The following is a 26,891-nucleotide window of genomic DNA, read 5'->3' on the forward strand; positions in this document are numbered from 1 at the left end:
TGAAAAGTTCAATATGGCGGCAGATGAAAATAAGATAAGGTATGAAGATCCTCGAGAACTAAATTCGGAAGAAGACTTACCAGAAGGATGGGAAGTGAGAACAATGGATGATGGAAGAATATATTATGCACAGTGAGTCTTTGATGTTTTAAATAATGTCAAAAAGACAAAATACCCGGGCTAATTTTTTTAAAAAGAACATACTATTAAAAACGTCGAACGCACAATTACCTATGAATTATGTACCAATAGTCTATTTACAAATGAAGCTTTTAAGTGTTCTGTCTTAAGCCTGTGATTTTTTTGAAGATTATTTTATGGAGTACTCAGAGATTAGCAGACATTCCAACCCTCCCGATTTGATCTCCCGCTCTCGCTGTAGGAGGTTTTCACGTGACGTCATCGTCAGCAAACAAAAGATCTCTCATTGGCTTCTTTTGTTCGCCCACCAGAAGTGGTACATTTCTCTATTGTTATTGGTGTCCCTAGAGGTTGGTTGAAAACGCCCTATTTTTATCAGATTCTCCCGATTTATCATGAAATACTGAAAACAAGTCAATTGTCAATTGAAACCACACCACCGTCCCCCTGGTCCCCCCATAATGGCGAATTCTGGCCAGAGCTTAGGAGTAGACTTCGATTGAGTTTATGGATTTTAAGCTTGTCTTCAAGTTGTTAAGCTTAACTGAAAGATCACTTTTGTGTAAACTTTGTGTTCTATGTCAGTTAACCTCTGTTGCCAGTCAGGGTACGTGCACTCATTCTTCACGATCCTTGCTACTTGCTTTAAATCCCAAAAGAGGGCTCATTCTCGTTAAAAACTTTGAAACACAAAAGAGAGAAAAGCTTGAAACAATAACCTAATGCTAAAACTAGCTAACGAAACAAGGAAAATTTTAAACAAGTTCTTACACTGAGGATAACTTCAAATTTAAAACTGTGATAATTTTAAATTTCTTGCTTTCATGCCTCTACAAATCAGAAGCCAAGAATGGCTTTTCTTGGAATCTGATTCAAAAGTGGGCGCATGCAAGAGAATGTTTATTAGTGTTCAGGTTTACTCTTGGGATTCTTAATTGTTGTGATAGTAAACTTGAACTTTGATTGATTTTACAGTCATGCGATGCAAATTACTCAATGGGAACATCCAAAATCAGGAAAAAGATACAAAGTCTCAGGAGGTACATAACTTTTATTTTTTAAATCGACATTCATAATAGACCAGTTCACGCTCTTGAGTGCATCATGGGTAATCAGGGAAAGATGGAGAGAAATTCAAAGGTTTGTAAGGAAGTTCAAAATGACAAAAAGGATTCATGATATACAATTTTTGGTTTTTTATTTTCCGAAACATAAGATATGCGCTCAAAGGTGCGGCAGAATAAATTTGGAGAGAATGGCTATTATAGAAATTATTTTATTGAAAAGAGTTTCTGCCATACATTTCCTGTAATTCCAAGGCACCAAATTACAGAGAATGTACATGTATCGAGACAAAAAAAGCAATATTTAGGAATTCCAAAGAGCGGATACCAAGTCTACATCATCTCAGTTGTGAACATGAACTTATTTGTTTGGGTTATGAAGGCAAAAGTCTATAAAGTAGGGTCATGTACAGTATATTTTGCTTTGAATTTCCATACAAACCTTTGAATTTCCAGCCATGTTGCCCTGATTATCCATGATGCAATCAAGAGTGTGAACTCGTCTATTATGTACATTACGACATTACAGTATAATCCTGATAACGTTCACAACTCACAGAACTGGAACCAACATCAAAAAGTTACTACTACTCCCACATTTGTCATTTCAGCCTTGTTTTTTACTATTAAGAAGTAAGAACTTAACCCATTGACTCCTAAACCGGTCATAACCAGCCAGGGAAAGAATCTTCATTAATACTGTTACAGTAGCAATATGTAATATTTTGCGATTATTAAGAGGTGATCACTACAGTACTTAAGTTTATCAAGGTCATCATACACAATGATTCTATCTGACAGCAAGCAGTTCTACCTTAAATGAGTCGTTGCTCATGCCGCGCATTTTAATGAAGACCTGGAAAACAAAGACTGAAGACTGAAGACCCAGAAAATGAAGACCCCCAAGCATACCAAACAGCAAATAACATTAGCACATCATTTATGTTATTTGAAACAATCAATAACCTATCTCTTGTGAATTACGATAGGGTCTTCGTTTTCCACACATCCAGGTGGGTATATGGAAAACGAAGACCAAAAACGAAGACCCCCACAAAAAATACAATCATGAACAGAGGCTAGCTCAACACAACATCCCCGTTGTTTGCTGAGGTCAACGAGTCATTTCAGGCCAATTACCCCAGAATCTTCGTTTTCCACACATCCAGGCCCTATGCAGAAAATAAGTCCCAAAAAAAACGAAGACCCCCACAAAAAAATACAATCAAGAACAGAGGCTAGCCAAACACAACATCCCTGCTTGCTGTGACCGACAAGGCATTTCAGGCCAATTATCACACCTCATATACATGTCCCGGGCAGAGAGTGGCTGTGCCTAGTATATTACCAGGCACTACATTAATCAGTCACTGAAAAACTATGTCCCATTAACCCTTTGATACCCAAACCGGCCCAAACTGGCCATACTTTAATAGTATCTTACTGTCTGATGCCAGACAAATTTACTCTTCAATGGGGAACCCCCAGGAATCAATAGGTTAACTATATGAAAAATTTTTTGCATGGAATGACATAACACTGAATTTTTTTCAGTTGTCATATGGTTGACACTTTGAAATATATTTACTTTTTTATGGGGAGAATTTGTTGATTTGATAGCTTTTATCAGAAACATATGAGCACTTAAAAATTTTTCAGGAAAGTTGTGACCAATCACACCACCCGTTCTTGGGTGTGCAGAAAACGGAGACCTGGAAAACAAAGACAGAAGACCCGGATAAGGAAGATCCCTCTTGTGAATTATGCTTGGGTATTCGTTTTCCACACCCAGGTCGGTATGTGGAAAACTAAGACCCCCCACAACAATAATTATAAAAATGACGAACAGAGATAATCCAAACACAACATCCCTAGTGTTTTCTGTGGCCGACGAGTCATTTCAGGCAAATTACTGCATGGGTGTGTGGAAAACAAAGACCCAGGCACCCTGCTGCAGTAATTCACCTGAAATGACTCGTCGGCCACAGAAAACACTACCCAGGCCGTTATGTGGAAAACAAAGACCCCCTGCCATAATTTGGCTTTTTACTTAAAACACAATGTTTCATTTAAATATTTCTACTGTTCACAGTTTTCAGATTTTCACAGTTTAATAAGTAGTTGGATATTTGGTCGTCGGTAATCCCATTGTTAAGATGTTGTTTTGCAGTAGGTTCTTCAAATATTTGATTTGCAAAAATTTTTTGAATGCTCTTTACAGTCAATAAATTTGGTTGTACAAGTTGCTCTCCTGAGGTGTCTTGAATTGTTTATATGAATGGAAATTGCATTTAGAGTCACGAAGATCGGTTAGTCTAAGAGTGATAATCCTTTAACAAACTGAGAAGGAAAAACACCATATTAATTAATTTTAGCCTCTTTGAATTGAATGCAATTTATTATTTACAGTTTATCACTATTATTACTGGACTGTCCACTAATTAATCAAATATTATAAAATGCACTATAGTTCTGATTTCTGGTGTGCTATTCTTAGACTGAGATATTATTAATTTTATTAAATGAAAATCAAGCCTCAACATCCAAACAAACTTCACTCCAAACTATTTTTAGTATAGTCCAGTACTAACTTGCCAAATTTAAGATAATAATTTTTACAAACTTAAAATATTATTACACAATACTTAAAGAAAGAAACAAGTAGTAAGGTGGAAGAAAACGTAAAAGAAACCTTGGGGCTAATATGAAAGGAAGAAATCACTGACAAGAGGGATTTTTTCACTTTTATTAAAGTCAGTATTAGGAGGAGAGCTTTTTTTTAAAGTATTCAGTCATCGAGTGACAAAATTGTTACATGATCACAGTTCTAAACCTTTTTATATTCAGATCTTCCTCATGGCTGGCAAAAGCAACATGACAGCAAAGGGAATCTTTTCTTTTTTGAGTAAGTTGTATTTTAATAATAACTTTACGGTTATTACCTTTGAGGGTGTATTATTGTGGTCTTTTTTCAATTTATTTTTATGATTAGAAATATTTGAATGTTCACTTATTGACAAAATGTTAAACCCATTCATCCCTGAACTGTCCCCATTGACAAGTAAAATTATTGTGTGGTTTTAGACAGTAAAATCCAAATGTCTCTCTAGCTCTCAGCACTGACAGTGTTAAATACAGTTAAGTCTTATAATTTTAACATACTTAACGACAAGGAGCAATAATCTCTAGCGTTTTCTTGACGTTCTTTGGTGGCTTGTTATTTTTGTGTGGCATTGTAGTGGTCTAGCGATGTAGCATTCTAGCATTGTTCCTTGAGTGTAGGGGTAGGTTCTTGTCCACTATGTCACTTTTGGGCAAACCTGTGCCATTACATGTGCCTACGTTGTGTGCATTGTTACTCGAAGCGTTGGTTGTTGGGTGTTCTTTTCAAGTAGCGTAGAGTTTTTCTTCTTTACCCTCCTATCCTCCCTGTCCTGGTTTAGGGTCTGCCCCTGGGATTTCATTTTACTGGCCTCAGTCTCTGGCCTCAGTTTGACGGGTGCTATTGCGGGGGGCTTGGCACAGGGGGCTTGTGGCTGGGTTGTGGGTTGGTAGCCCAGTAGGTGTTCTTCTGCCTTGGGGTGTGATTGCAGTTGCAGCCCCCTGCCCCTGGGCACCCAAACTCCACTTGCAATGTGGGCGTTTTACCCTCTGACGCCTGAACCGACCAAAATAGACCAGACTCAGTATTTTACTCTATCTAACGCCAGACAATTTTACTTGTCGTTAAACTCATCGCCAATGGACGAGCTTGGAGATGGTGCCTGCCAAAGTGGGCGGCGATTCTGGAGCGAGCAACGAGGCTTGAGCCACAGGGCATGAGCAGAGCACACAGGCCTCCATGGCAACTCTGCGAGCGGCCACCACCCACCAGGCACCGTCACACTGACCAAGTCAGTGGAGATACATGTACTTACCAACCCTATACTTACCGAATCCACCAATGAGGGAGGAAAGGGAAGGGGGAAAAAGCGGAACAACTGAACGCTTGCTGCTTGAAACAAACAGCACCTCACACAGCAGAAACGACCAGCACGTGCGAATCGAGAAACCCCGTATGTCACCTCAATGCGCATGATTTCCTGACCACCGCTGACCAGCATTGGCTTGATTTTAACTTAGCCTAAATTACATTTAGCCACATGAAACCCCCAGGAGTTGATGGGTAAATATTGGTTTTGTGCTGTTATTGTTGACAGTGCTGTCAACAGACGTACAACTTACGCTGACCCAAGACTAGCTCAAAGTTTTACCAAGGACAGAGACAACTCCAAGAAGCTGGACAGTTATTCAACTGCCACACATGTGTTAAGTGGAGAAGACCTTTCTGGGAGGGTTGCTGTGGTAACTGGATCAAATAGTGGGATAGGTTTGCTATAATAGTAATATTATTTTGTTTACATACTAAAAAGCTTGACTTGAAATTTAGAAATCTTTGCCAGTCAGTATTATATACAATGTTTCACGTACATTAAGCAACAGGTCTCCAAGTCAAAGACCCAACAAAAGCTGCAATAGATAGTAGATCGTACAAATATTAGTCATTACAAGTACAGATGTAATGGTGTTAAATGTTACATGTTGTGCTATACATGTAGGTGACCCATTCTCTGCCCTTTAATTTCACCCACATTGAAGGTTCAAAGGTCCCCACCCAGTGACATCAACTCATGCAACACAACCAGATGATAACATACAGAAGCATAAACCTTGTACATGTACAACTTACCACCACCTCCAAAACTAATACATGTATAACCAATATAATTGGTAGAAAGAAGGAAATGGATAGTACTGAAAACAATTTGTTTACAATTCAGTTAATTAATTCAAAAAAATTTGCATGACCAGGAAAATCATCGCTTGAAGATAAATAAGTAAAAATATTAAGAACTAATTTATGATCAAGTCAAAAAGTGAGCAAACCTAATTATCTAATTTTTAATTAAAGAAAGGTTCTTGTTTGGCAATTTCTGCATCATTGTTCTTGAACTTTTCAAGGATTGCATCAGAATGGTTTATTATATTAATTTTTATAATTTACAAGTCATTGCTACTTATATTTTATTTTGATCATAGGTGAAAGTTGCATAATTTATGAAAATACTGCTTACTTATTCCATAATGTCCTCTTTTTGAAGGTTTTAGATTTTTTGATATTTTAGATAGCTTATCATTAGGTGACCAGCCACTTGTGGATTCTTTTGATTTAACCATTTTTTTTGTTATTATTATTTTCATTCATTGCCACACCGATCACTGTTCTCATAGACAAGAAAAAGGTTCTCTATTAGCTTGTCATGATTATTTTTTATTTTTTATTTTCATTTTTTATTTGCCATGATTTGAAACCGTGTGTTTTTAAGTATCACCTGTTACCATATTTTTCCTAGGCTTTGAGACAGCCAAAGCTTTAGCTTTGCATGGGGCACACGTGATCTTGGCTTGCAGAGATATGAAGAAAGCAAATAAAGCAGCCACTATGATCAGAGCAGGACAGGTACACTGTCATTGTTATTCTTTCTTCTTTAGAACATTAAAGGCAAAAAACCATGAAAGCTGATATTAGCATAATACTGCATGAAATTATTAGGTATAATTACACACAAATCATTTTCTAAAATGGCCGGGAGGCCTTAGTAAACATAGGGCTATGCAATAAATGAAACCATTTTGACTTGTCCAGCCTGAAATATGTGCAAGCCTCTAATATTGTTATAAATGCAAGTACGGTTGTTAGTTGGTGATCAATCAACCTGATGCCATGTTGGATTCGAGGTGCAGGAAGAGGGGATAGGGCAAGGGAAGACAGTGAGAAAAATGTGTAAATGTAGTAGGATTGCCAAATACAGTATTAAAATAGCAGGCAATGACTATTTAACTTTCAATTGACTTGAAAGGTTCTTGTTTGGCAATTTTTGCATCATTGTTCTTGAACTTTTCAAGGATTGCATCAGAATGGTTTATTATTATATTAATTTTTATCATTGCTACTTATATTTTATTTTGCTCATAGGTAAAAGTTGCATAATTTATGAAAATGCTGCTTACTTATTCCATAATGTCCTCTTTTTGAAGGTTTTAGATTTTTTGATATTTTAGACAGCTTATCATTAGGTGAACAGCCACTTGTGGATTCTTTTGATTTAACCATTAATTTTTTATTATTATTTTCATTCATTGCCACACCGATCACTGTAAGTTCTCATAGACACTTGAAAAAGGTTCTCTCAATGGATTCCAAGCATCAACCAGTTGCCTAAGGTTACCCACAGTTTCACAACTTTCTTTTTCCTTTTTTTAACAACCCTCATCGTTCCAGCACCTTTCTTAGAATTCTTGCAGTACCCAGAAGTGTGGTCTTTTGTACTATTGTAGCTCCACAGGTGTACTGAATGCCATGCAACTGAGGAAGCTCTCCAATCTCCTTGGGACGGTCCCCGATGCCCCCATAACCACTAACAATAATATCTTTACTTTAACCTTCCACATTTTCCCCACCTCTCTTGACAGGTCTTGATATTTTTCCATCTTTTCTTCTTCTTTCATCGATGATTTGGCATGTCTTCTCTCTTATTGACAACCACCAAAATTAATGTGGTCGCCTCGTTTTGACATGATGGTCAGTCTGGATGTTAGAGTCCAACATTAACTTGTAGTTTTCATTTTCCAGGACACTCTCAGGTACATGTTGGAACCCCTTGTCACCTCGCTGAAAGCCACATTTTCCTGTCAAGTCCCAATGCACTGCTCTTGCCACATTGTCATGCCTCTTCTTACACTCTGCCTCTGCTGCTTTGGCGCATCCACTCACAATGTGGGTATCGGTTTCATTCGCCCAGTGACGTGTTCTACACTTGGGATTATCTTGGGTCTTGGTCTTGAGCTGCAATGATCAGGGATTCTGTTTCCCTCTTAAGTTCACCCCTTTTCAGCTGTGCCCGTGCCGTTGCTCTCATTCTCTGTTTGTCCAAGGAATTGGCCATACAACACCTTCTCATGCCATTCAGTCTGACTTATCTTCAGCTCTCCTTCGGTCTTTAAAGCCCTTGGCTGCTTGGATTAGTTTTTCATCACTTCATATAAGATGACTTCTCATTGATATCAAGGTTAAATGGTCAACGCGATCTTCCACAGGCATCAGTCCTTGCCCCCCTCAGATCTTGGCACATACAAATAGGCTGCAGTATTATTATTTTTATTATTTATATTAGTTATGACCCGAGAAGAACTCTAAAAGTTTGCACTGGGTTTACTACGAAAACCACTGGTCTGCGGAATGAGTCAGAATTACTGAGTCACTGCCCCGCTCACTTTTGCTTGTAAATAGTTCAAATTCTTGGAAAGTGTTGTGTTTGACTCTACTTTTCAGGCCAGGAAACCTTTCCTGCACTTGGAAGTAACAGCGAGTCCATGGTTGCACTTGCAACATCTTCGCCGGACAAGAACAATTTTATTCATTTCCCCCCGGCCCCAGGACTTGTGATTTTGAAAACATATAGATCTCTCCATTGTTGTGATTGTTCCAGTACAACTTGACGGCGAAATCTGGCTACTGCTTACACTGTGGGAAAGGAATTTCATCAAAATGTTTGAATGAAATGGGCAGGGCTGTCACTTCATAATTCGGGCCCATTCCACAGATCGGTGATTTTCATGGTAAATTAATTAATTATTCTTCATTCTTAGTAGACTCCTGAACCTTATGTTGAAACAGTTTTGTTGGACTTGGCCTCCTTTGCAAGCATTAGAGGTTTTGCAGAAGAATTTAGACAGAGAAAACTGTGAGTCTATCCATGTTAACAATGACAACAAGTCTGGTGAAAATTAATAATATTTACACACAGTCAGTGCTTACATTTACCTTGAAAAATTTCTTTGCCAATAGAGCACATTTTAAAATTTTAACCATGTTCTGTAGGTACATTTTTTGACAATTTTTACTGTCCGGCTACTCCAGTTTTCCTCCATCATTAAACTCTACTCACAAAATTAATAACCACATCTAGCTGTGGTGCTGTGCTCCGACATCAAACATGGACTGTATTAATAGCGGCAGCCAGAGGAACCTTTGTATGCTTTCAGCCCGATATCGTGAGCTGCGCCCTTTCGCAATTCAGTCTTCAATACTGCAAGTAAAGGGTGATTAGCACTGCCAATTATTATTATAATTATAATAATAATAATAATAATAATTATTATTATTATTATTATTATTATTATTATTATTATTATTATTATCATTATCATTATCATCTTGTCTTTTTAATTACATGTTTCCCATGCTGAAACTCTGACAAGTCTTTATAAAATTAATGTGAATTGACTTTCTGGAGGCTTTACCCCAAGGACCCAAAAGTGATTGGGAACAGCCTAAGTTTGTCTTTTTATGAATTCCCCTTCCTCAGTGTATGTAGTCATGTTTTGCCAAAAGCATCCAAACCCCTGAGAATACCCCATCAGGATTTTGCCCTGGCCGGGTAATGCCATTGTATGACCATCAACGATATCCCCAGTGATGTCCCAGAGTCCAAACCCTATAGAAGCGAGGGGTTTCAATAAAATCTGAGGCTGGCAGCTGCTGTCGTCATTGTCAAAATGATTTTTAACCTTGGGTTCTTCAATTTAGGGAAAAAAGTAACCGACGTCTCTGAGTGAAGCAGCCAAGGCTTTTTGTTGGCTGTTGGTACTTATTAAAACCTGATAAAGTGAGTAGATAATGCTAATCCTGTCTTGTTGTGCTTTCTCTCACAAAGCCCCCTTCATGTCTTGATTTGCAATGCAGCAGTATTTGGCATGGCGTGGAAAAAGACAAGTGATGGAGTTGAAAGTACCTTTGGTGTCAATCATCTTGGTCATTTTTATTTGGTTAAGTTATTACAGGATGTTCTTTGCTCCTCTGCTCCAGCAAGAGTGGTTGTTCTGTCTTCTGAATCTCACAGGTAAGTGTAGCAAAACATTGAAGGAAGGGCTTCAGGATAATCAACCAGTGTATGTGACAGGTTTTTGAGTGTTCATGCTGTGTGTTTCTGTTGATGACAGCAAACTTCTGTGAAGTTGTGATCATGGATTTGCCAATAATTATGACTGAAATAAGCTTAAATTTATTATTATTATTATTACTATTATTATTATTATTATTATTATTGCTCTACTGCAAAAGTTTTGCCCTGTTTACTCCTTGAAATGTGGTGGAAATTAGTATGGGTGATCACATGGTGGCAAGTGAAATTAGGATAATTTCACGCATGTTTCGTCCAAAATCAAATTATTTCCTGAGTCTTTGACCAAGGAAAATTATTTGATTTTGGACAAAATGCAAGTAAAATTATTCCCTAATTTCACGAGCATACCATTTGATTAGCTATTAATACCATGGGTGACAAATTACGTTCATAGTCCTGATGCAGGTTTTTTCAAACTTGGATGCCATTTTGGCACTGTAGGAAAAGTTGCCTTGGCAGCATTGTAATTTAACATGTGAAATAATGCATTATAAGTTAACACTGAAATTTTGCGCCAAAATTAAGGAGTGCTTTGTGTCATCAGAGCCTTGTAATACATTTGGCAGACAGTTGCCTACTATATCTTCAATTTGACATAGCCATTCAGAATTTTTTTTGTTAAGACTTAATTGCCATTCTAATCAACAATTCTCAGGTTCTTTCAGTGCAAGTGCATTTTTTTCACAAGTCATCGTTGTTTTCACTTTAATTTTTTCGGTATTCATGATCGTCGTTCAAGTGTTTGACTGTGTTGTTCTTTTTTGTTAGATTTCCTGCTTTGAGCTATTCCAAAAAGTTGTCTCTATCAGATGTTCCACTTTCAAAAGATAAATACTGGTCTGTTGTTGCTTATAACCAATCCAAACTTTGCAATCTGCTGTTCTCTATGGAGCTCAATCGTCGTTTAAAACCAAAGGGAGTGACATGCAATGCTGTCCACCCAGGAAACCTGATCTACACATCTTTGTCAAAGACATCTTGGCTCTATTGGCTTTTGTTTGTAATGGCAAAACCCTTTGCGAAAACACCAGTAAGTCAAGATTATTTTTATTTGCATGAATTATTAGTAGACAATGAACTGCAGCTGAGGATTATTGCTTTGTTAAAAAAAATTGCCAAAGTGTTAGTATTAATTAATGTTTTAATACTGTAACAATATAGTTTGACATTTTTAAAATTTTAAAAAACTATTAAAACTAGTGAGCAGCACTCTGCGAACTGTATCTGTAAAACTAATTTATTCTCTGACACGTTTCGTCTAGCTAACGTAGACTTCTTCAGGGAGTTTTACAATAATACATTATAAACACCATAACTGCATGATGGCTGCAAAAATGACGGCCACCAACATTAATTAAGGTTTGACCAGATTTTTGAAAGGGGACGGTTTTAGCTAAAACCATGGCCCCACAACATTGTTTCTCACGCCTTAATTGCCCTAATATTTCACAGCTGTGCCTGTTCCCTTTCGAAAATCTGAAATATCACTGTGTGGTGTTCTCATAATAGCTTATACATGTAGCAACAAAAATTAATAATTTACATTACCTCAACCTTCTTTCAATTTTACTGTACACAAACAATGTACTGAACATGTAAACATTCTAATCATTGACAACTCAACACAAAGAAAAAAAAAGGGAATAGTTTTATTAATCATTGGCTGTACAATTTTCTACTATTTACCTAAACCTTTTGTTTGTTTATCTTCATTTCAATGCCTGCTAATACAAAGTAATGGATGAACGAACATGTGCAATGATAATAAATATTAGCAGTTTACATTATTCTTGTCAGTGTCATCTGAGAACAGTGCAGTTACCGGTAAGTTGGCAGCCAGCCAAAGCAACAAAGCATGTTTTTTTTTTTATATCCTGCCAACAGCCAGCATCTTTTGACAAATTAAACTATCAATATTATTATTCTTACTAACCTCTTTGCCTCCAAAGGGTTCCCCACGCAAAATCCCATGTTGAACAAAGTAACATTATAAGTGGGTAGTTGAAAGGTTACAATCATTGACCTGCCCCCCCCCCCCCCCCCTCCCCAACACGAAACATTCACACCATAATTACATGTATATACATGCAAATCCAGAGCAATATTGTTAAGTGATAAGATGTACCCATAAGCCATGCTTGGTATTGAATACTTTGGCTCCACCTCTGTGTTACTACGACCGAAAAAAAATTCTTTTTCTTTGGATTTCAAAACTGCCGGTATGTTAACAAAACTACTGTAAGTGACCCCAAGTTTTAAGTTCTGATTTGAAAAAGACACCTGTTTATTTTAACTGGAATTTTCTAATTTATTGGTCCGCCATTACTAACTCAAGAATCTTGAGAGAGCTGGGTCGAGGAGAAAATGATTTCAAAGACTCAATAGTTTAAGAATGCAATGCGTGTACAGGGCTGAAAATATGCAGTTCGGGAGATTCAGGCTTTCAGATCTTGAACTCGTGTTTTGCATATATAATAAGTTGCATTTACATGCTGAAATTTTAAGCTAGTGAGTAAATGATGTCGCTTTTCCCTAGATCCAACCGTCTGTGGTCCAATCGGTCAGTTTTGAACGTGAGTAATGGCGGGCCGTGAAATCCAAAACTTACACTCAAAAATTAATAAACAGCCTTTGCATAAAAATCAAAGCTCAAAATTTTGCCAGTCAGGTGTTAAGTGAACACAGTTTCAAAATCTGAAAAAAAGAAATGATTTTTTGATCATAGTAGCACATTAAACTACAAAAAAATAATTCTCAACATAATCTCTTTATGGTGGATACTATTTACAACATCAATTTTCAATTTCCAGGCACAAGGAGCAGCCACTGTAGTGTATTGCGCTACTTCAAAAGAACTTAATAGAGTTGGAGGACATTACTTTAACAACTGCAGTGTCTGTGACCCATCAGAGGAAGCCAGGAATACAGACACAGCTGCTAAACTTTGGCAGTTGAGTGAACAGCTTGTCAGACAGATCACAAATAATCAAGAACCATTTAAAAGTTAACCTTGGAACTTTTATGACGTCATTACCCAGTGCCGACATACATACATACATACATACAGTGATCTATTCCTCAGCCTGAACCACGTTCAAAGACGACGACTGAAGAGCTGGCTTTCGTAGAATTAGGAAAATGTCTTTATCGTGGCATATCATCTAATTTATTCAGATTTGACTGTTTGTGTAATATTGCGAATCGTTACCCAATTGGCAAAACGTTCTCTAGATCTGATTTTTGTTTTTTCAAGTAGCAACAAAAAGTGAGCTAATATACAATGTAGTAGTTGACGTGCTACCAGCCAGTTTTGCATCTCAGAAGACCATTGTGCAGGGGTTAATAAAATCATTTGTGTCAAATGAATTTACATATTAACATACATGTAATAGTGCAGGACGACCCTTCACTAAGATCTTCCTCTCTTCCTGTATAACACCCCCTTTACTATATCATGCAAACACATATCTTTAACCTTCACAAACAAGATAGTTTATTGTGATTAAGTTTATTTAACTTCAGCTAAAAGCTCAAAATACAGTAAACTAGTAAGTCTTTACTAATCAAAAGAGAACTAAACACATGTAAATGTAGTGTTGAAAAGACAAAAAGAATAGCCCATCTAATGTAAATGAAAGCCTAGTCATTGTTAAATTTAATATTGATGGGTTGATTGGGATGGGTCCATTGGAAACTGTTTGAAGTGAGTCTTGGTGCTCAACTATTGTAAGGGAGAGCTGGTCGGGGTTTTTTTCTGTCCTTGTGTGGGCCCATTTCCATCAGTAGGGCTAACGCTCACATGGTTCATATGGGATTGAAATCTAGCACTTCACATTACACTCTATTCAGTTAACTCTGTTTAAAATATAAGTGCTACACGGCCAACGTTTGTATAAACGTAACCTTTCCTTGTAATTGTAAGGGAAATGAGTTTGATTTGCATAAGAATATACAACTCATTTACATTTGAATGGTTGTTCACCAGGACTCGTTTCGAAACTGAGACATGCAGCAACTCGGAAATGGACTATTAATTTTCTGCAATCCCACACATCACTTGGCCGAATCCACCTCAGTCCATTAATTTTGGTGACATGTACATTAATTGAGTTGCCATACTCTTGAGTTTTTTCTTCTTTTTTGAAATACACCATACTCTTTAAAAGGTGTTCTACATGTATGCAAAACAAATTTTTCTTTCCTTTGATAATCGTAACATACGCAGGGCTGTTTTTATTAACAAATTTTAATAAATTTACGATGAACCATTTACTTTTTCTTTGTCATCAGACACTTTACATTTCTCTTTAATATCCTCTACTTTTAAAGACTCTTTCTTTTCCCAAAGTTCCACCAGAAGAGGACCAAGTTTGTCAGCAAGAACCATCTCCTCGATTTCATTGTGACTGAACGTTTTGTATTTCTCGTCATCTTCCTGCTTGATCAGTTTCCAGATTTCATTTGCTTTTTCTCGTTCTTCTTTGGTTAAATAAATTTTGCCAACACCCAATGTCGCCTGTTCAACCGAGTATACACTGACACAACGCTGCAATAAATGTGAAAAGCATTGCCCTGTCAGTTTCCTAGAGTTGCACCATTAATAATAATAAAAATAATAATAATATTTATACCGGGTAACCATTTCAGTTACACAACTGGTACCAATATGGGTCCTGTGAAACTGATAATAACTATAAATAATACAAACATCTGTAATAGAAAATAGAAATAAGAAATATGCACTAACATTTTCGATTTAAAATCATTGCACCTTTTTAGTAAAACCCACGTTTTGAAATTTCTTGATTTTATCAACAAAAAGGTTTCGTCTGGATCTAGTGTTATAAGAATGAATGTCGCAATGCTTGGTATTAAAGTCAGGAGCAAGGCCCTTAAGACAGTTATTAATCAGTTCCTTAGTGTGCTTGACTCTTCTTTCGGAGAGCGGCTTCCATCCTTAGGCTTCTTTCTCAATGATGGCATCACTAGTCAAAGCCTTGGAGTCTTTAAGGGCAATTCGGCCAGCTTTCCTTTTTTTTTTTTTTGCAAACGTTCAATTTTCTTCTGGTTCTCGTTGCTACAACCATGCTAGGTGATGTCACAGTACTCCAATAACGGTACGATCATCAATTTATAAAGACGATTTGCAGATGCGGTTGTTAAAAGGGGTCCGAATTCCTAGTTTCTTGGATATCTTGGTAGTTACATAATGCTCATTAAATGTAAGATGTTATCAAGCAAAACACCGAGATACTTAAATACTTTGAAAAAGGTGATGGGAGTTTCATTTAAAATCACGGAAAAATCCTCTGCATTTCCAGATACCTTTAGTCGTTGTCTTGTGCCAAAGAGTAAGCATTCCGTTTTCTTGATATTCAGAAAACGGTTATTTTCTTTAAGCCAGCCATTCAAGGTTGCATATACAATACACAAAGAATGCAGTAGCTTCAATGTTCTAACAAGGTTTAAAGAATCGAAGAGATGAAAATATGAATATTGTAACACAACAATTCCTTGATTCTAATGTTAGACAGAAACTGTGTATCATCAAGTCAACTGAACACACAGTGTCCATAAAATTGTGTCAGTTTCTTCTTGCACTGTCTTTTCCACTTTTGTGAACAAGCCTTTATTTTTAATCCCTGGCTAGATCCAAACATTGGTTGCATTAACCAAAGGTGGTCCTTAGAATACGAGATGACAAAGAAGATGCTTTCAAGAACTTCATTTAAAATGCATGACCAAGTGGTAATGATGCAAGAATTGCAATGACTAGATGAAAATGTTGTGGGTCGTGCCAGTCCATCTCATCTGCACTTGAAAATAGCTAACTGGTCTGTTTCCCAGAAGATGGGATTAATTTCCGCATTTCTTCAATAATTTGCTTTACCTGCTCCCGTAAAGGGAGCAGGCAATGAGGCACCGTTTACACGAACGTGGTTTCATTTGTAACCGCATCGATTTTGCTGCGGTTGCTGTTATCGAAACCGTGCCAATTTGGAACTGCCGCCAAAAGTGGAGCGTTTTCAAAACGATGGGGTTTTATCTGTCGTATAAACAGCGAAACCGCATCAATTTGACTATGGTTACTATTTTGGTGCGAAATTTGCATTGTTCAATTGAAAATTGTGAATTTAGCATGTAGTGCAGCGCTCGCTTATACCATTACGACTTGGATTTTCTGGTGAAAACGGATCCGTGTAAATGCTTCCAAACCGCATCGATTTTGATGCGGTTTCAAGATCATGAAACCGTGTTCGTGTAAACGCTGCCTGAGTTACGTAACTTCTTCAGTTGACAGGCCAGTTAAGGGGCAAGAACACATAAATACTTGCCTTCAAATTTTGTTCAGATTGGGTGATTGTGTGGTCTTGCCAAAAGGCATCGAAATTTTTCTCTGTAAGGGACAGCAAAATAGCCGCCCCGAAGATTCTTTTGTTGTTTAAAGGGGAACCTTCACTTGGATTCTCACACACGTATTGATCGCGATCTGATGAGTTTTTTTTTTGTCACATGCTTAGTTTTCTAGCTTGGAACCCTACGGAAACACAGGCTTTAAAGCGACTCTTGAATGTACTTCTTCAATAATCCAATGTTACTACCAGTAATTATTACTGTTATTATTTTAATACCATGTATACCAGCTGGAGAGACGTTTGCTGTACCTAACCCAGTGAGCCAATCATTGTAAAACATAATTTTTGGGTCACACTTTAACAACAACATTTAAACACGATAAAAATTACAGTAGAGCTGATGTGGTCGTGCATTTAAGAAGTTAAATATCATTTATTTATCATGGTTAAAATGCAGATAGCACTGAAAAGAGGGCATAATAATAGTAATAATAATGGAAACTTTCATTTGTCTTCGAGTACTACGTATAGATAATTAACAACTGGCTACTTGAAATTGAGTGATATACTTGTATACCGTATTTACAAATGAATAAAAAAAAAAGAAAAAAAATTACAGTTTTATTAAGTCTGGGCTGTCCCAAGTCTTATTTCTACGACAGAAGATAAAATATGTCGCTCTAATGGCTAGACTTATCTTTTTTTTTTGTTATATAGTGTTTTTGCGTTTTGTCAATGCCAATGTCATTCATCATTTCTGAGAACGTAGAGCATTCGTTGGAAAGAACACCAAGGGAGCTCATGGAAAGGTTTACAAATTTAACACGTCTGTAGTTACTTCTCGTGTCTTTGACCACGTTCATGTATTTTTCTGTTTTGTGTACTGCATTGTTTTTAAGGTTAGATTCGAAAGCAACCGTTAGTTCTAAAATGTATAGGCACTTGGACTGTATTAGGAAAAGAAAATCTGGACGATAATAGTCACCAGTTATAATTGAAGGACTCGGAAAGCCATTGACATCAGCATAGAGTGAAGAGCGATCATTAATTACCGGTTAAAGTGAGTTGGCAATTAAGTTGAGAATTGAGTCGTGTCTCCAGGTGAAGCGATCAAGGTAATCTTGACAACCAGCGACAATATGGAGGAGTGACTCAGGGTTAAGGCAAAAGGAGCAACCAGGACTTTGTGATAAAACCCATCTTGTCATATTCGTACGTGTAGGAAGGGAGTTGTTGATGTAGCGAATGGTAAAATTGTAGATGCTCTCCGGTAGATGAGACTGGGCAGACGACCAAATAGACTTAACAGATGACAATGAGTGCTCGATAACATTTGTAAAAAAAAAACCTTGAAATGTTAAGTGGTGTTGCAGTTTGTCTTCTTGATTAGAACGGAAGTCTTTAAGAACTTCCTTGGTAGATTTGAAGACATCGTATTAAATATTGGTGTGATTGCTATTGGTGTGACCATAATAATAATAATAATAACAATAATAATAACAATAACAATAATAATAACAATAACAATAACAATAATAACAATAATAATAACAACAACAATAATAATAATAATAATAATAACAATAACAATAATAACAATAATAATAATAATAATTTCGCGCTCCAACAAACGGCTGTGAGAAATTCAATTTATCAAGAGATGATTCAAACCAACTCTGCAAGAGCCATTCTCTTCGAAGGTTTGCAAGCCAGAGATATTATGGGAAGCTTCACTGCAACTTAGCCATTTCTTATGATTAGGGAATTGGTTTTGTGATGACAACTAACCACGCATTATATGGAAAGTAAAAGGACCATAAACCATTGGCCCTGTCTCACAATGCAACCCTTGCCCCTGTGGGACATTATATAATGTCATTTACCGGTATCACATATGGGGCAAAATTACTACTCAGAAGTAAGAGCAGGGCAAGGAGTTCCAGGTGCTGCAGTGTGGCCTGAATGTGTCCCCAGTTAGCGCGCCATAAGGCACTAATTAAAAATGCCTAGAAACCTATTGTAAATAAACTAGATTGTCATTGATTGCTTGATAGATGCATTTCAGATTAACTTACTCGTTCTCCAAAGCCTGAGCTCGAGGTTCCCAATCCAAAACTTTGTGCAATCTCATGGACCCGTTTTCTGTTTTCTTTGCTAAGATCTTTTGGAAAGTAGAGTACAGCATTTTGATCCTTCCATCCTTTCTCACGAAACCACTACAAAAAGAAAATGTGAAAGTCTGAGCATACTCCACAGCTGGGTTAAACCAGTTGAAGAATTGTCCAAAATTACAATATTGACCTCAATCACCACCCTCTCCAAGAAAAGCCAACACAATTTTTTTTTTGGGACACCAGCACTTTCCATTTAATCTTCTTTTTCCTAAACAATCTACAGATTATTTTAATTATCTACTACTTAAAGTGGTACAGTAATAAAAAAACACACTGTTTTTTCTTCAGATTTTGAAACTGCTCAACACCTGCCTGGCAAAATTTTGAGGTTTGATTTTTATCCAAAGGCTATTTACTTTGTACTACTGTCTACACATTCAAAACTGACCGACTGGACCTCAGACGGTTGGATCTAGGGAAAAGTGATGTCATTCAATCAATAGCTTAAAATAATTTCAGTGTGTAATGTATGCAAAAAATGAGTTTAAAAATCTGAAAGCCCAACACTCCCGTGCTGCATATTAATTCAGTAGCGTTCAAATGCAAACTGCATATTAAAACTAGCAAGGCTTTGACATCATTTTCTCCTTGATCCAGCTCTCTCAAGATTTTATAGTTAGTATTAAATGGCGGGGGACCATTAAAGAGAAAAACTCCAGTGTCTTTTTGAATTTAAGGCTTAAAATTTGGGTCACTTAGTGTTTAGTTAACATAACATGAAATCCAAAGGAATTTAAAATGATTTGATGTTTTGATCATGGTACCACTTTAATAATTATATATAAACTAATTTCAGGACAATAATTTCTTGAAGAAGTGGAAGCAGGGGTTTCAAAAATTTGAAGTTAGCAGCTGCTTTGAGTCAGAGTAATCAACTGTTGTCATTGGCAAAATGAATTTTAACCCATTGACTCCTGGGAGTGAGACTTAACATAATTTATTCTATAAATCTGTCTAACGCCAGAAAATTTTACTCGTCAGCTGGGGGTGTCATGGGTTAACCATAGGTTATAATGTGGCCAAATGTAATTTAGGCAAAGTTAACCTCGAAGCAATGCTGGTCAGCAGTTTCCTCAGCTATACTAGGGGTGGCCCGATACCTCTAGCAGGGGCACCTCGTGACTTATATACGCAGTAGCTTGCTTGCTTGCAGTTCTTCGCAAAGTGTTATTGCAATAGCTTGCTGTTTGCGTGCCAATTCGTGCTTTGGTTTTTGCTTGCTTGCTGTTTTCTGCTTGTACAATGACTGCTCGTCGAACCAACAATAGTTTGGTTGCTAGTTTGGGTGGGGAGAACTCGTCATCGGATACCCTTCTGCACGCCGAGCCGTCTGGTCCTTTGTCGCTCGCTTCTGCGGCAATCTCGGCGCCACAAACATCTTCAACAGTTTCCGCTCCAGTAGTTACTGCTGGTGACTATGATCCCGCTCTAATCGCTGTAATCGTCGATGCCGTGAAGGCCTCGTTAGCGGCAGAAAAAGGCCCTGGCTCTAGCTCGAGCAATTTGCATGGAAACTCAGTTAGCGTGGAGCTACAAGCAGCTTCCGGGGGCGTTCCCGTTCCATCGCCCAGCCTGTCGCAGAAAACGGCGACCTTTTTAGCTTCTGGAGGTGAGCAACAGGCGATATCTTCACCTTCAGCCACGCAAGGTATGCCTACATTTACTGTGCCATCCTTTGTTGCCACTTTTGCAACCCCGCGCTCGCCGATTTTAAGCACGTCGATCACGACGGGCGCTTCTGTCCCGGTGCCACTCAGCAACAGCACTTTGGCTGCAAACCTGCCATCGGGACCGCTACTCCAACAGCCGTTTGTAGTTGGTCCCGGTTTTTCACCAATTCCGGCGAAAACGGTTAGCCAAATTGTTGCCGGAATGTACGTGGATTTGGGGGATTTGCTTTTAGTCAACATTGTTCAGACTGAGCCGGAGTCGCCAGCATTCCTGGACGGGCGGTTAGTGTTTTTGCCAAGTGCTAAAAAGCAACGCCGACGCATCAAGGACATCGTGACCTGGTCCGAAGCCTTTACAATTTTCACGCTGTTTCTGACGTCGTATTTTCCTCACCGCTGGAAAGATTTAACTTCTTACAAGCTTCTCATCCTGCGCACGTACCGCCAGTTCAGTGGTCGTGTTTGGCTGGCATACGATCAGGCCTTCCGCCAGCACGCGACAAAGCTAGTGGACTGGTCAACCATGAACGTTCAACTTTACGATTTTCACGCTGCTGGGGCCTCTGTGCGTTCTGGGTCTGGTGGTGCCTTGAGCTACCTAAACCATCTGGAGCTGACTCCTCCCAGGTCATTTGCCAGTCGTGGAACAGGGGCCGCTGTTCGGCACAATTTGCATCGTGTCGGTTCGCCCATTGCTGCAGCACCTGTGCGGGTTCCCACCGTGCGTGCTCCCGTCGTTTTGACAAAACGTCTTCACACGATCGCAAACGCAGACCTGCTTCTCCTTCCTCCATGCCCTTGTTCACCTCGTTAGTGGATGCGCCTTTTTGTTTTCCTGATTTTTGCCTTTATCTCTGCGTTGATTGCCTTAGTTTTTTCCTCCATGTTTCCTGACCTTTAGTCATAGAATTACTTCTTAAGTTGCGTTACCTCATTTTTGTCAACAGTAGCAAGGTCGGGCCATATTTGCTGCAATAAAGTTGTCAAGTTGTTTGAGTTTGCGGTTTGTTGTCCAAAAGTTCTCTCGTTGGTATGGGCCCTCCCTGGCTCGGCCTTCTTTGCACCATGCCGCTAAGGTAGTTTGACCAGGGAGAGCCTTTCTCCGTCGGTTCATTGATTTACTGTGCTGCTTCCGTAACAAGGACCATCCTGTTCGGATTAACCAGAATTTCGTCTTGACCTTCAGTGGTGGCAGCAGTTTCTGGCTTCTTGGCATGGAGTTGGGTTCTGGTTGTACCCTGGCATGTCTGCTGCCACAGATTTGAAGGTCACTTCAGATGCAGCAGGTGCGATTGGCTTTGGTGCTTATTCTCATGGCCAGTGGTTTTATGGTGCTTGGTCAATGGTACAGGCCAGGCAATCTATCGCATACCAAGAACTCTTTCCTGTGGTGATCGCTTCTCACCTTTGGGGATCTTTGTGGGCCAGGAAGCATGTCCTTTTTCGCTCAGATAACAAGGCTGTAGCTGCGATTCTTACGACCAGGACTTTGAAGGTTCCAACTTCAATGCACCTTCTCCGTGATCTTCTGCTCTCGGCGGCGCGTTGGGGTTTTACTTTCACTGCTGCTCATGTTCCTGGAGTTGAAAACAAAATTGCTGATGCTATCTCTTGTTTCCGTTGGCAGGAGTTCAGGCAGCTGGCCCCGGAGGCTCATTCGTCCCCTTGTCCGATTCCTCAGCTCCTGCTAGACAGCTTAACACCTCCTCCCTAGAACAACAGTGCTTGCATTTCTTGGCTCAGGGTCTGGCTCCTTCCACTTGGAAAGCTTATGCGTCAGGTCAACGCAAGTTCATCGAATTTTGCCGCCAAGATGGAAAGCTCCACTCCAATGGCTCGCCTTGCCCTGCAGACAAGTGGACTTTATGTTTGTTCGTTTCATTTCTTGCAGATTCGATTCAGCATTCTTCAATTAATGTTTATTTATCTGCAGTTCGCTCCTTGCATAATGAGCAAGGTTTTCCTGACCCTTTGCTTAATTGCCAGCGGCTTCAACAAGTGTTGAGAGGGGTCAAGCCTTCCCAGGGTTCTCCAGCTGCTCAGCGCCTTCCGATTACTGACAGCCTTCTCTTGGTTATTCACTGGGCGTTGGACCTCAAGACTTTCGATCATTGCGCCTTCTGGGCAGCCTGCATGCTGGGTTATTTTGGTTTTCTCCGTGCTCCTGAATGTACAGTCCCCAATTTAGCTAGCTTTTCTCCAGCTATTCATCTTTCAGTGGCTGACATCGCAGTGGATTCGCTCTCGTCGCCAACCTGCCTCCGTGTTAGGATAAAAGCGTCGAAAACAGATCCGTTCCGTGAAGGTTGCCGCATCCATATTGGTCTGCGAAGGGTACCCCTCTGCGCACTTCACGCTTTGCTGGCTTACCTCTCCGTACGAGGAAATGTCCCTGGCCCCTTGTTCCTTCTTGCGAGTTCTCAACCTCTGTCTCGCTCAATCTTGACCGATTGGCTGCGGCAAATTTTCTCTACCGCAGGGATTGGCGGCAATTTTTCCAGCCACAGCTTCCGCATTGGGGCAGCCACGGTAGCTGCTCGCAACGGTATTCTTGACCACCTGATTCAGGCTCTTGGACGTTGGACTAGCAATGCATACCAGCTTTACATCCGCACACCTTCGGAAGCTCTCACGGGCATCTCGGGTCAGCTGGCTTGACATTGTGCGTCCTTGCCGTTGGTTTTCCACAGCTTCTTCGACATTGCAGTTGAGTTCAGCACCAAATTGCTCGGGGCTTGCACTGCAGTTTTTGGTGTCGCTCTCACTCTCAGCTGTATTCATTTGGTAAGTGTGTCTTTTTTTTCTTTCGATGCAACTGCTGCGCTTGGTGCTTGGGGTTGTTGGAGTTGGAGGTTCCATTTCACCCCTGCTCGCCTGCCCCTCCTTTTTCAAGCACCAAGGAGATTCGGTTGGGTGGGGGCCGCTCGCAGGGTTGCCATGGAGACCTCCTCCTCATGCTAGAGCATTGCCCGGCTCCACCAACTTTGTGGGCACCAGTGTCCAAGCGCATCTATTGGTGACGAGTTTAAACTCTAATGAAGTTATATGTGCCAACTCTCACAGATTATCCTAGAGTTTCCCGGATAAGGAACGAATCTCCTGTTCTCCCGTACACGTCATCAAATCTCCTGGATAAAAACGACTGTGAACATTTTAATTGCATCCCCAAGTAAGAAAAAAAATCGATTTTTTCAAACTTGTTTCATTGTTTCTTAAAGTGGTACTACGACCAAAGAAAAATTTTGTTTTTCCTTTGGATTTCAAAACTATGTTAACTAAACACTAACTCACCCAAGTTTTAAGTTCTGATTTTAAAAAGACACCTGTTTATTTTAGCTGGAATTTTCTTATTTATTGGTCCGCCATTACTAACTTTAAAATCTTGAGAGAGCTGGGTCGAGGAGAAAATGACGTCAAACGCTCACTAGTTTAAGAATGCAATGCGTGTTAACATGGCCCAATTAATATGCAGCACGGGAGTTTCGGGCTTTCAGACATTTCAACCCGTGTTTTGCATATATAATAAATTGCGTTTACACGCTGACATTTTAAGCTAGTGAGTAAATGACATCATTTTCTCTAGATCCAACCATCTGATGTCCAATCGGCCAGTTTTGAACGTGAGTAATGGCGGACCATGAAATACAAAACTTACACTCAAAATAAACAGCCTTTGGATAAAACTCAAAGCTCAAAATTTTGCCAGTTAGGTGTTAAGCTAACACACTTTCAAAATCTGAACAAAAAAAGGAAATGATTTTTTGATCATAGTACCACTTTAATGCATTTGTTAACCTCTGAGTTTCAACCACACATTGATAGAACTAAACAAAATAGTTTTTTTTTTAAATATCCATTTGTTATCACGGCCATATTACCCGATTGTTTGATTGGATCTCCGTTTAACCAATAAAAATTATTGACATAGGTGCCCTGTTTTCACAGTGGAGGTACATGTACATTATTATAACTTGTTCTCTGAAGGAGCTGTTGAGGGATGGGTGGGTGCATTTTTTTTTTGTGGCAGGGGGGGGGGTGTGGTTTAATCGTGGTTTGGGAGGCAGTTGGGGAAAGCAGGTGGGGGGTTGGGAAGTGTCAACTGTATTATATTGTACTTTAGTCCTGGGGCACTACATGTAAATTTATTGGCAACACTGTACAGAAATCAAATCAACTAATATGAAATCGTTTAAGTCCCACATCGTTTAAGTCCCGCAACTGCTCAAGTTACTTCATAACTGCGATGATGCCATCGCGATTAAGGAAAAATTAATGCTCTCTGTCTCAGGCATTCACCACTCAGTAACTTTGCCCCATACAGTATGTGATAAGGCAGAGTTAGCCAGTCCTTGTTTTTGACCCCAGAGACAAAAGACTCTGACTATACTGCACAATAATAAATAATTATTTGTTCACATTTTAATCCCTTACCAGCATCAGTTGCCGAAGCTCTTTCTCCCCAAATGGAAATTTAAACTGTTGAATGTTTGGATCACTGTTGTCTGATTCTATTACCTCTTCAAATGGAAGGTGACCTAACCAAAGTCCAAATTAAAGTCTGTAGGTTATTTATAATTAATTAATTTATTAAGTCATTACATGGCTTGATTTCAGAGAGTTGGCAGGGTTTGTTTGCCATGGATAGTGGGGAAGTGCCAGAGTGAATGATTAAGTGGAGGATGGTGCTGGTACAGAAGGATTATACCAAGGAAACAGTGGCTAGCAACTGCAGACCAATTACATGTTTTAATACCATTGATGTGGAAACTACTCACTGGGATCTTTGTGAAGATGCTGTATGCACACTTGCAAGGTAATACATTGTTTCTGAATTAGCAGAAGGGATGTACATGTAGGAGAAGATCATGGGGCACACAGGCTCCGTTTTTGATAGACAAAGTGGTGTTAAGGGAGGGTCAGGTGAGGAAAAGGTGTTTGGTTATGAGCTGGAAAGATTATAAGAAAGCCTATGATATGGTGCCACACTTGTTAATGTTGAAAGGTTGGAAATGGTGAAGGTGGCTCACAACGTGAAGTGTTTGTTGTGTAGTAGTATGAGCGACAAGAGAACTCTTTTGACGTCATCAAATGGAGAAGAGTTGGATGAAGTGGGGATCAAATAATTATGGAATATTCCAGGGGCACTTCTTGTCTCCACTATTGTTTCTTACTGTGAAGATCCCTCTCGCCATGTCATTGATAAGGGAGAACACTTGGTCACAAGGTTGGGAAGGATCATAGGTTGATCAACCATTTGTTGGTTATGGATGATGTGATTTCAGCTGTATGGATGGTCTGAATGGGAACTGGAGAGTGTAATCAATGCTGTGCTAATTTTCTCATGGGTCACAGGGATAGAATTTTGGCTGGACAAGTGTGCTGTGTTGGTGTTGAAGTAGGGGGGTGATCAGTATGTATGATTGTGTTGATTGTGTGAAGGAGGAACTTGGCCTGTTTGGATATGTCAAGGCAAGTGATGGATGGATGGATGGATGGATGATGAAGCCGCTACAGTCACTGGGATCACCCTAATCCTACAGAAGATGCTTAGTCTCTAAGCCCCAGGCTCGTGTCCAAGGCTAAACAGTTTGTTCTGATCATAGAAAGACAAGGATCATTCACCACAGAAAAGTGATTATTATTATATCACAACAATGAGTTGAACGGTTTTTTCAACTCTTTCTAAAACCAGCCAAAAGCAGACACTTGTTAATAAATACTGAAAGCTATGAAAATTAAATGAACACACAATTTTGCATGACTTCTTCTTGGTTATCATTAGGAAATGTCAATTATTGAAATCAAAAGTTTACTTCTAATTAATGTTAAACCTTGCACTGTAGGTAAATTAACAACAATACAACACAACTTGTCAAACCCCTTACTGTAAAGAGTAGCCGCTTCTAGTTTCACAGTAAAAACATCAATTCCTTGTTCTCTGACTAAGTCATCTAGTGATCTCTGGGAATCCTCAACATGATTTGTACTTGAGGTAGCTGCTACCTTCGGTCTTGCTCCTGGCGGTATGTATCGTTTCTCCATAATCTCTGTGACAGATCATCTGCGAAATATTAATATGAAGCAAACACCGGATGACGTTGAACAGCGACTGCAACGCTAACAGGAACTAAGTTGTGCCATGATAAAATCAATTACTTGCAATTAATTTAGATAGGCGCCTGACAAAACCAGTCAGGAAAAATTTGGCATGGTTCAATCAAACGAGTTGATAAAGGTTCGACTGTTGTAAAATTAGGCACCAAATTAACTCATTTTACAAATAAAAGCCTTTAAAGCACACTTACCTAGACGGTGGAACAGTGCTATCAACAGGTTTTCGAATTGAACGACAACAACCAAACCTAAACAGTAGCGAAGTGTACCTCCATGCAAAAAAAAAAACCAGGCGTTCCACAAATTGATTGAGCAAGTTCGTGGGAAGAATGGTGCTCATTTGCCTTTCTCCAGAGCGGGGAAAATT

At 39.1% G+C, this 26,891-nt stretch overlaps 2 protein-coding genes across 3 annotated transcripts; one reads left to right on the top strand and one right to left on the bottom strand.

Moving 5' to 3' along the window:
- Nucleotides 1-13,842, top strand: LOC138019297 (WW domain-containing oxidoreductase-like). 2 transcript variants are annotated; one of them, XM_068866040.1, is made up of 9 exons: nt 1-132; nt 1,117-1,181; nt 4,053-4,110; nt 5,405-5,574; nt 6,599-6,705; nt 8,898-8,989; nt 9,962-10,147; nt 10,979-11,240; nt 13,021-13,842. In XM_068866040.1, exons 1-9 carry the CDS (start codon nt 14-16, stop codon nt 13,216-13,218), a joined length of 1,257 nt encoding a protein of 418 aa, XP_068722141.1. In that variant the 5' UTR covers nt 1-13; the 3' UTR covers nt 13,219-13,842. The 2 variants fall into 2 exon arrangements, with proteins under 2 accessions (XP_068722141.1, XP_068722142.1); XM_068866041.1 differs by having other exon boundaries at nt 11-127.
- On the bottom strand, nt 13,700-26,891 carry LOC138019298 (uncharacterized). Its single transcript, XM_068866042.1, has 5 exons — nt 26,716-26,891; nt 26,296-26,471; nt 24,842-24,945; nt 18,642-18,782; nt 13,700-14,756 (listed from the first exon to the last, which is right to left on the bottom strand). The coding sequence occupies exons 2-5, from the start codon at nt 26,450-26,452 to the stop codon at nt 14,466-14,468; spliced, it is 693 nt and encodes a 230-aa protein (XP_068722143.1). The 5' UTR covers nt 26,453-26,471; nt 26,716-26,891; the 3' UTR covers nt 13,700-14,465.

Source organism: Montipora capricornis, chromosome 10 (assembly GCF_036669925.1).
Source record: "Montipora capricornis isolate CH-2021 chromosome 10, ASM3666992v2, whole genome shotgun sequence".
Taxonomy (NCBI): Eukaryota; Metazoa; Cnidaria; class Anthozoa; order Scleractinia; family Acroporidae; genus Montipora; species Montipora capricornis.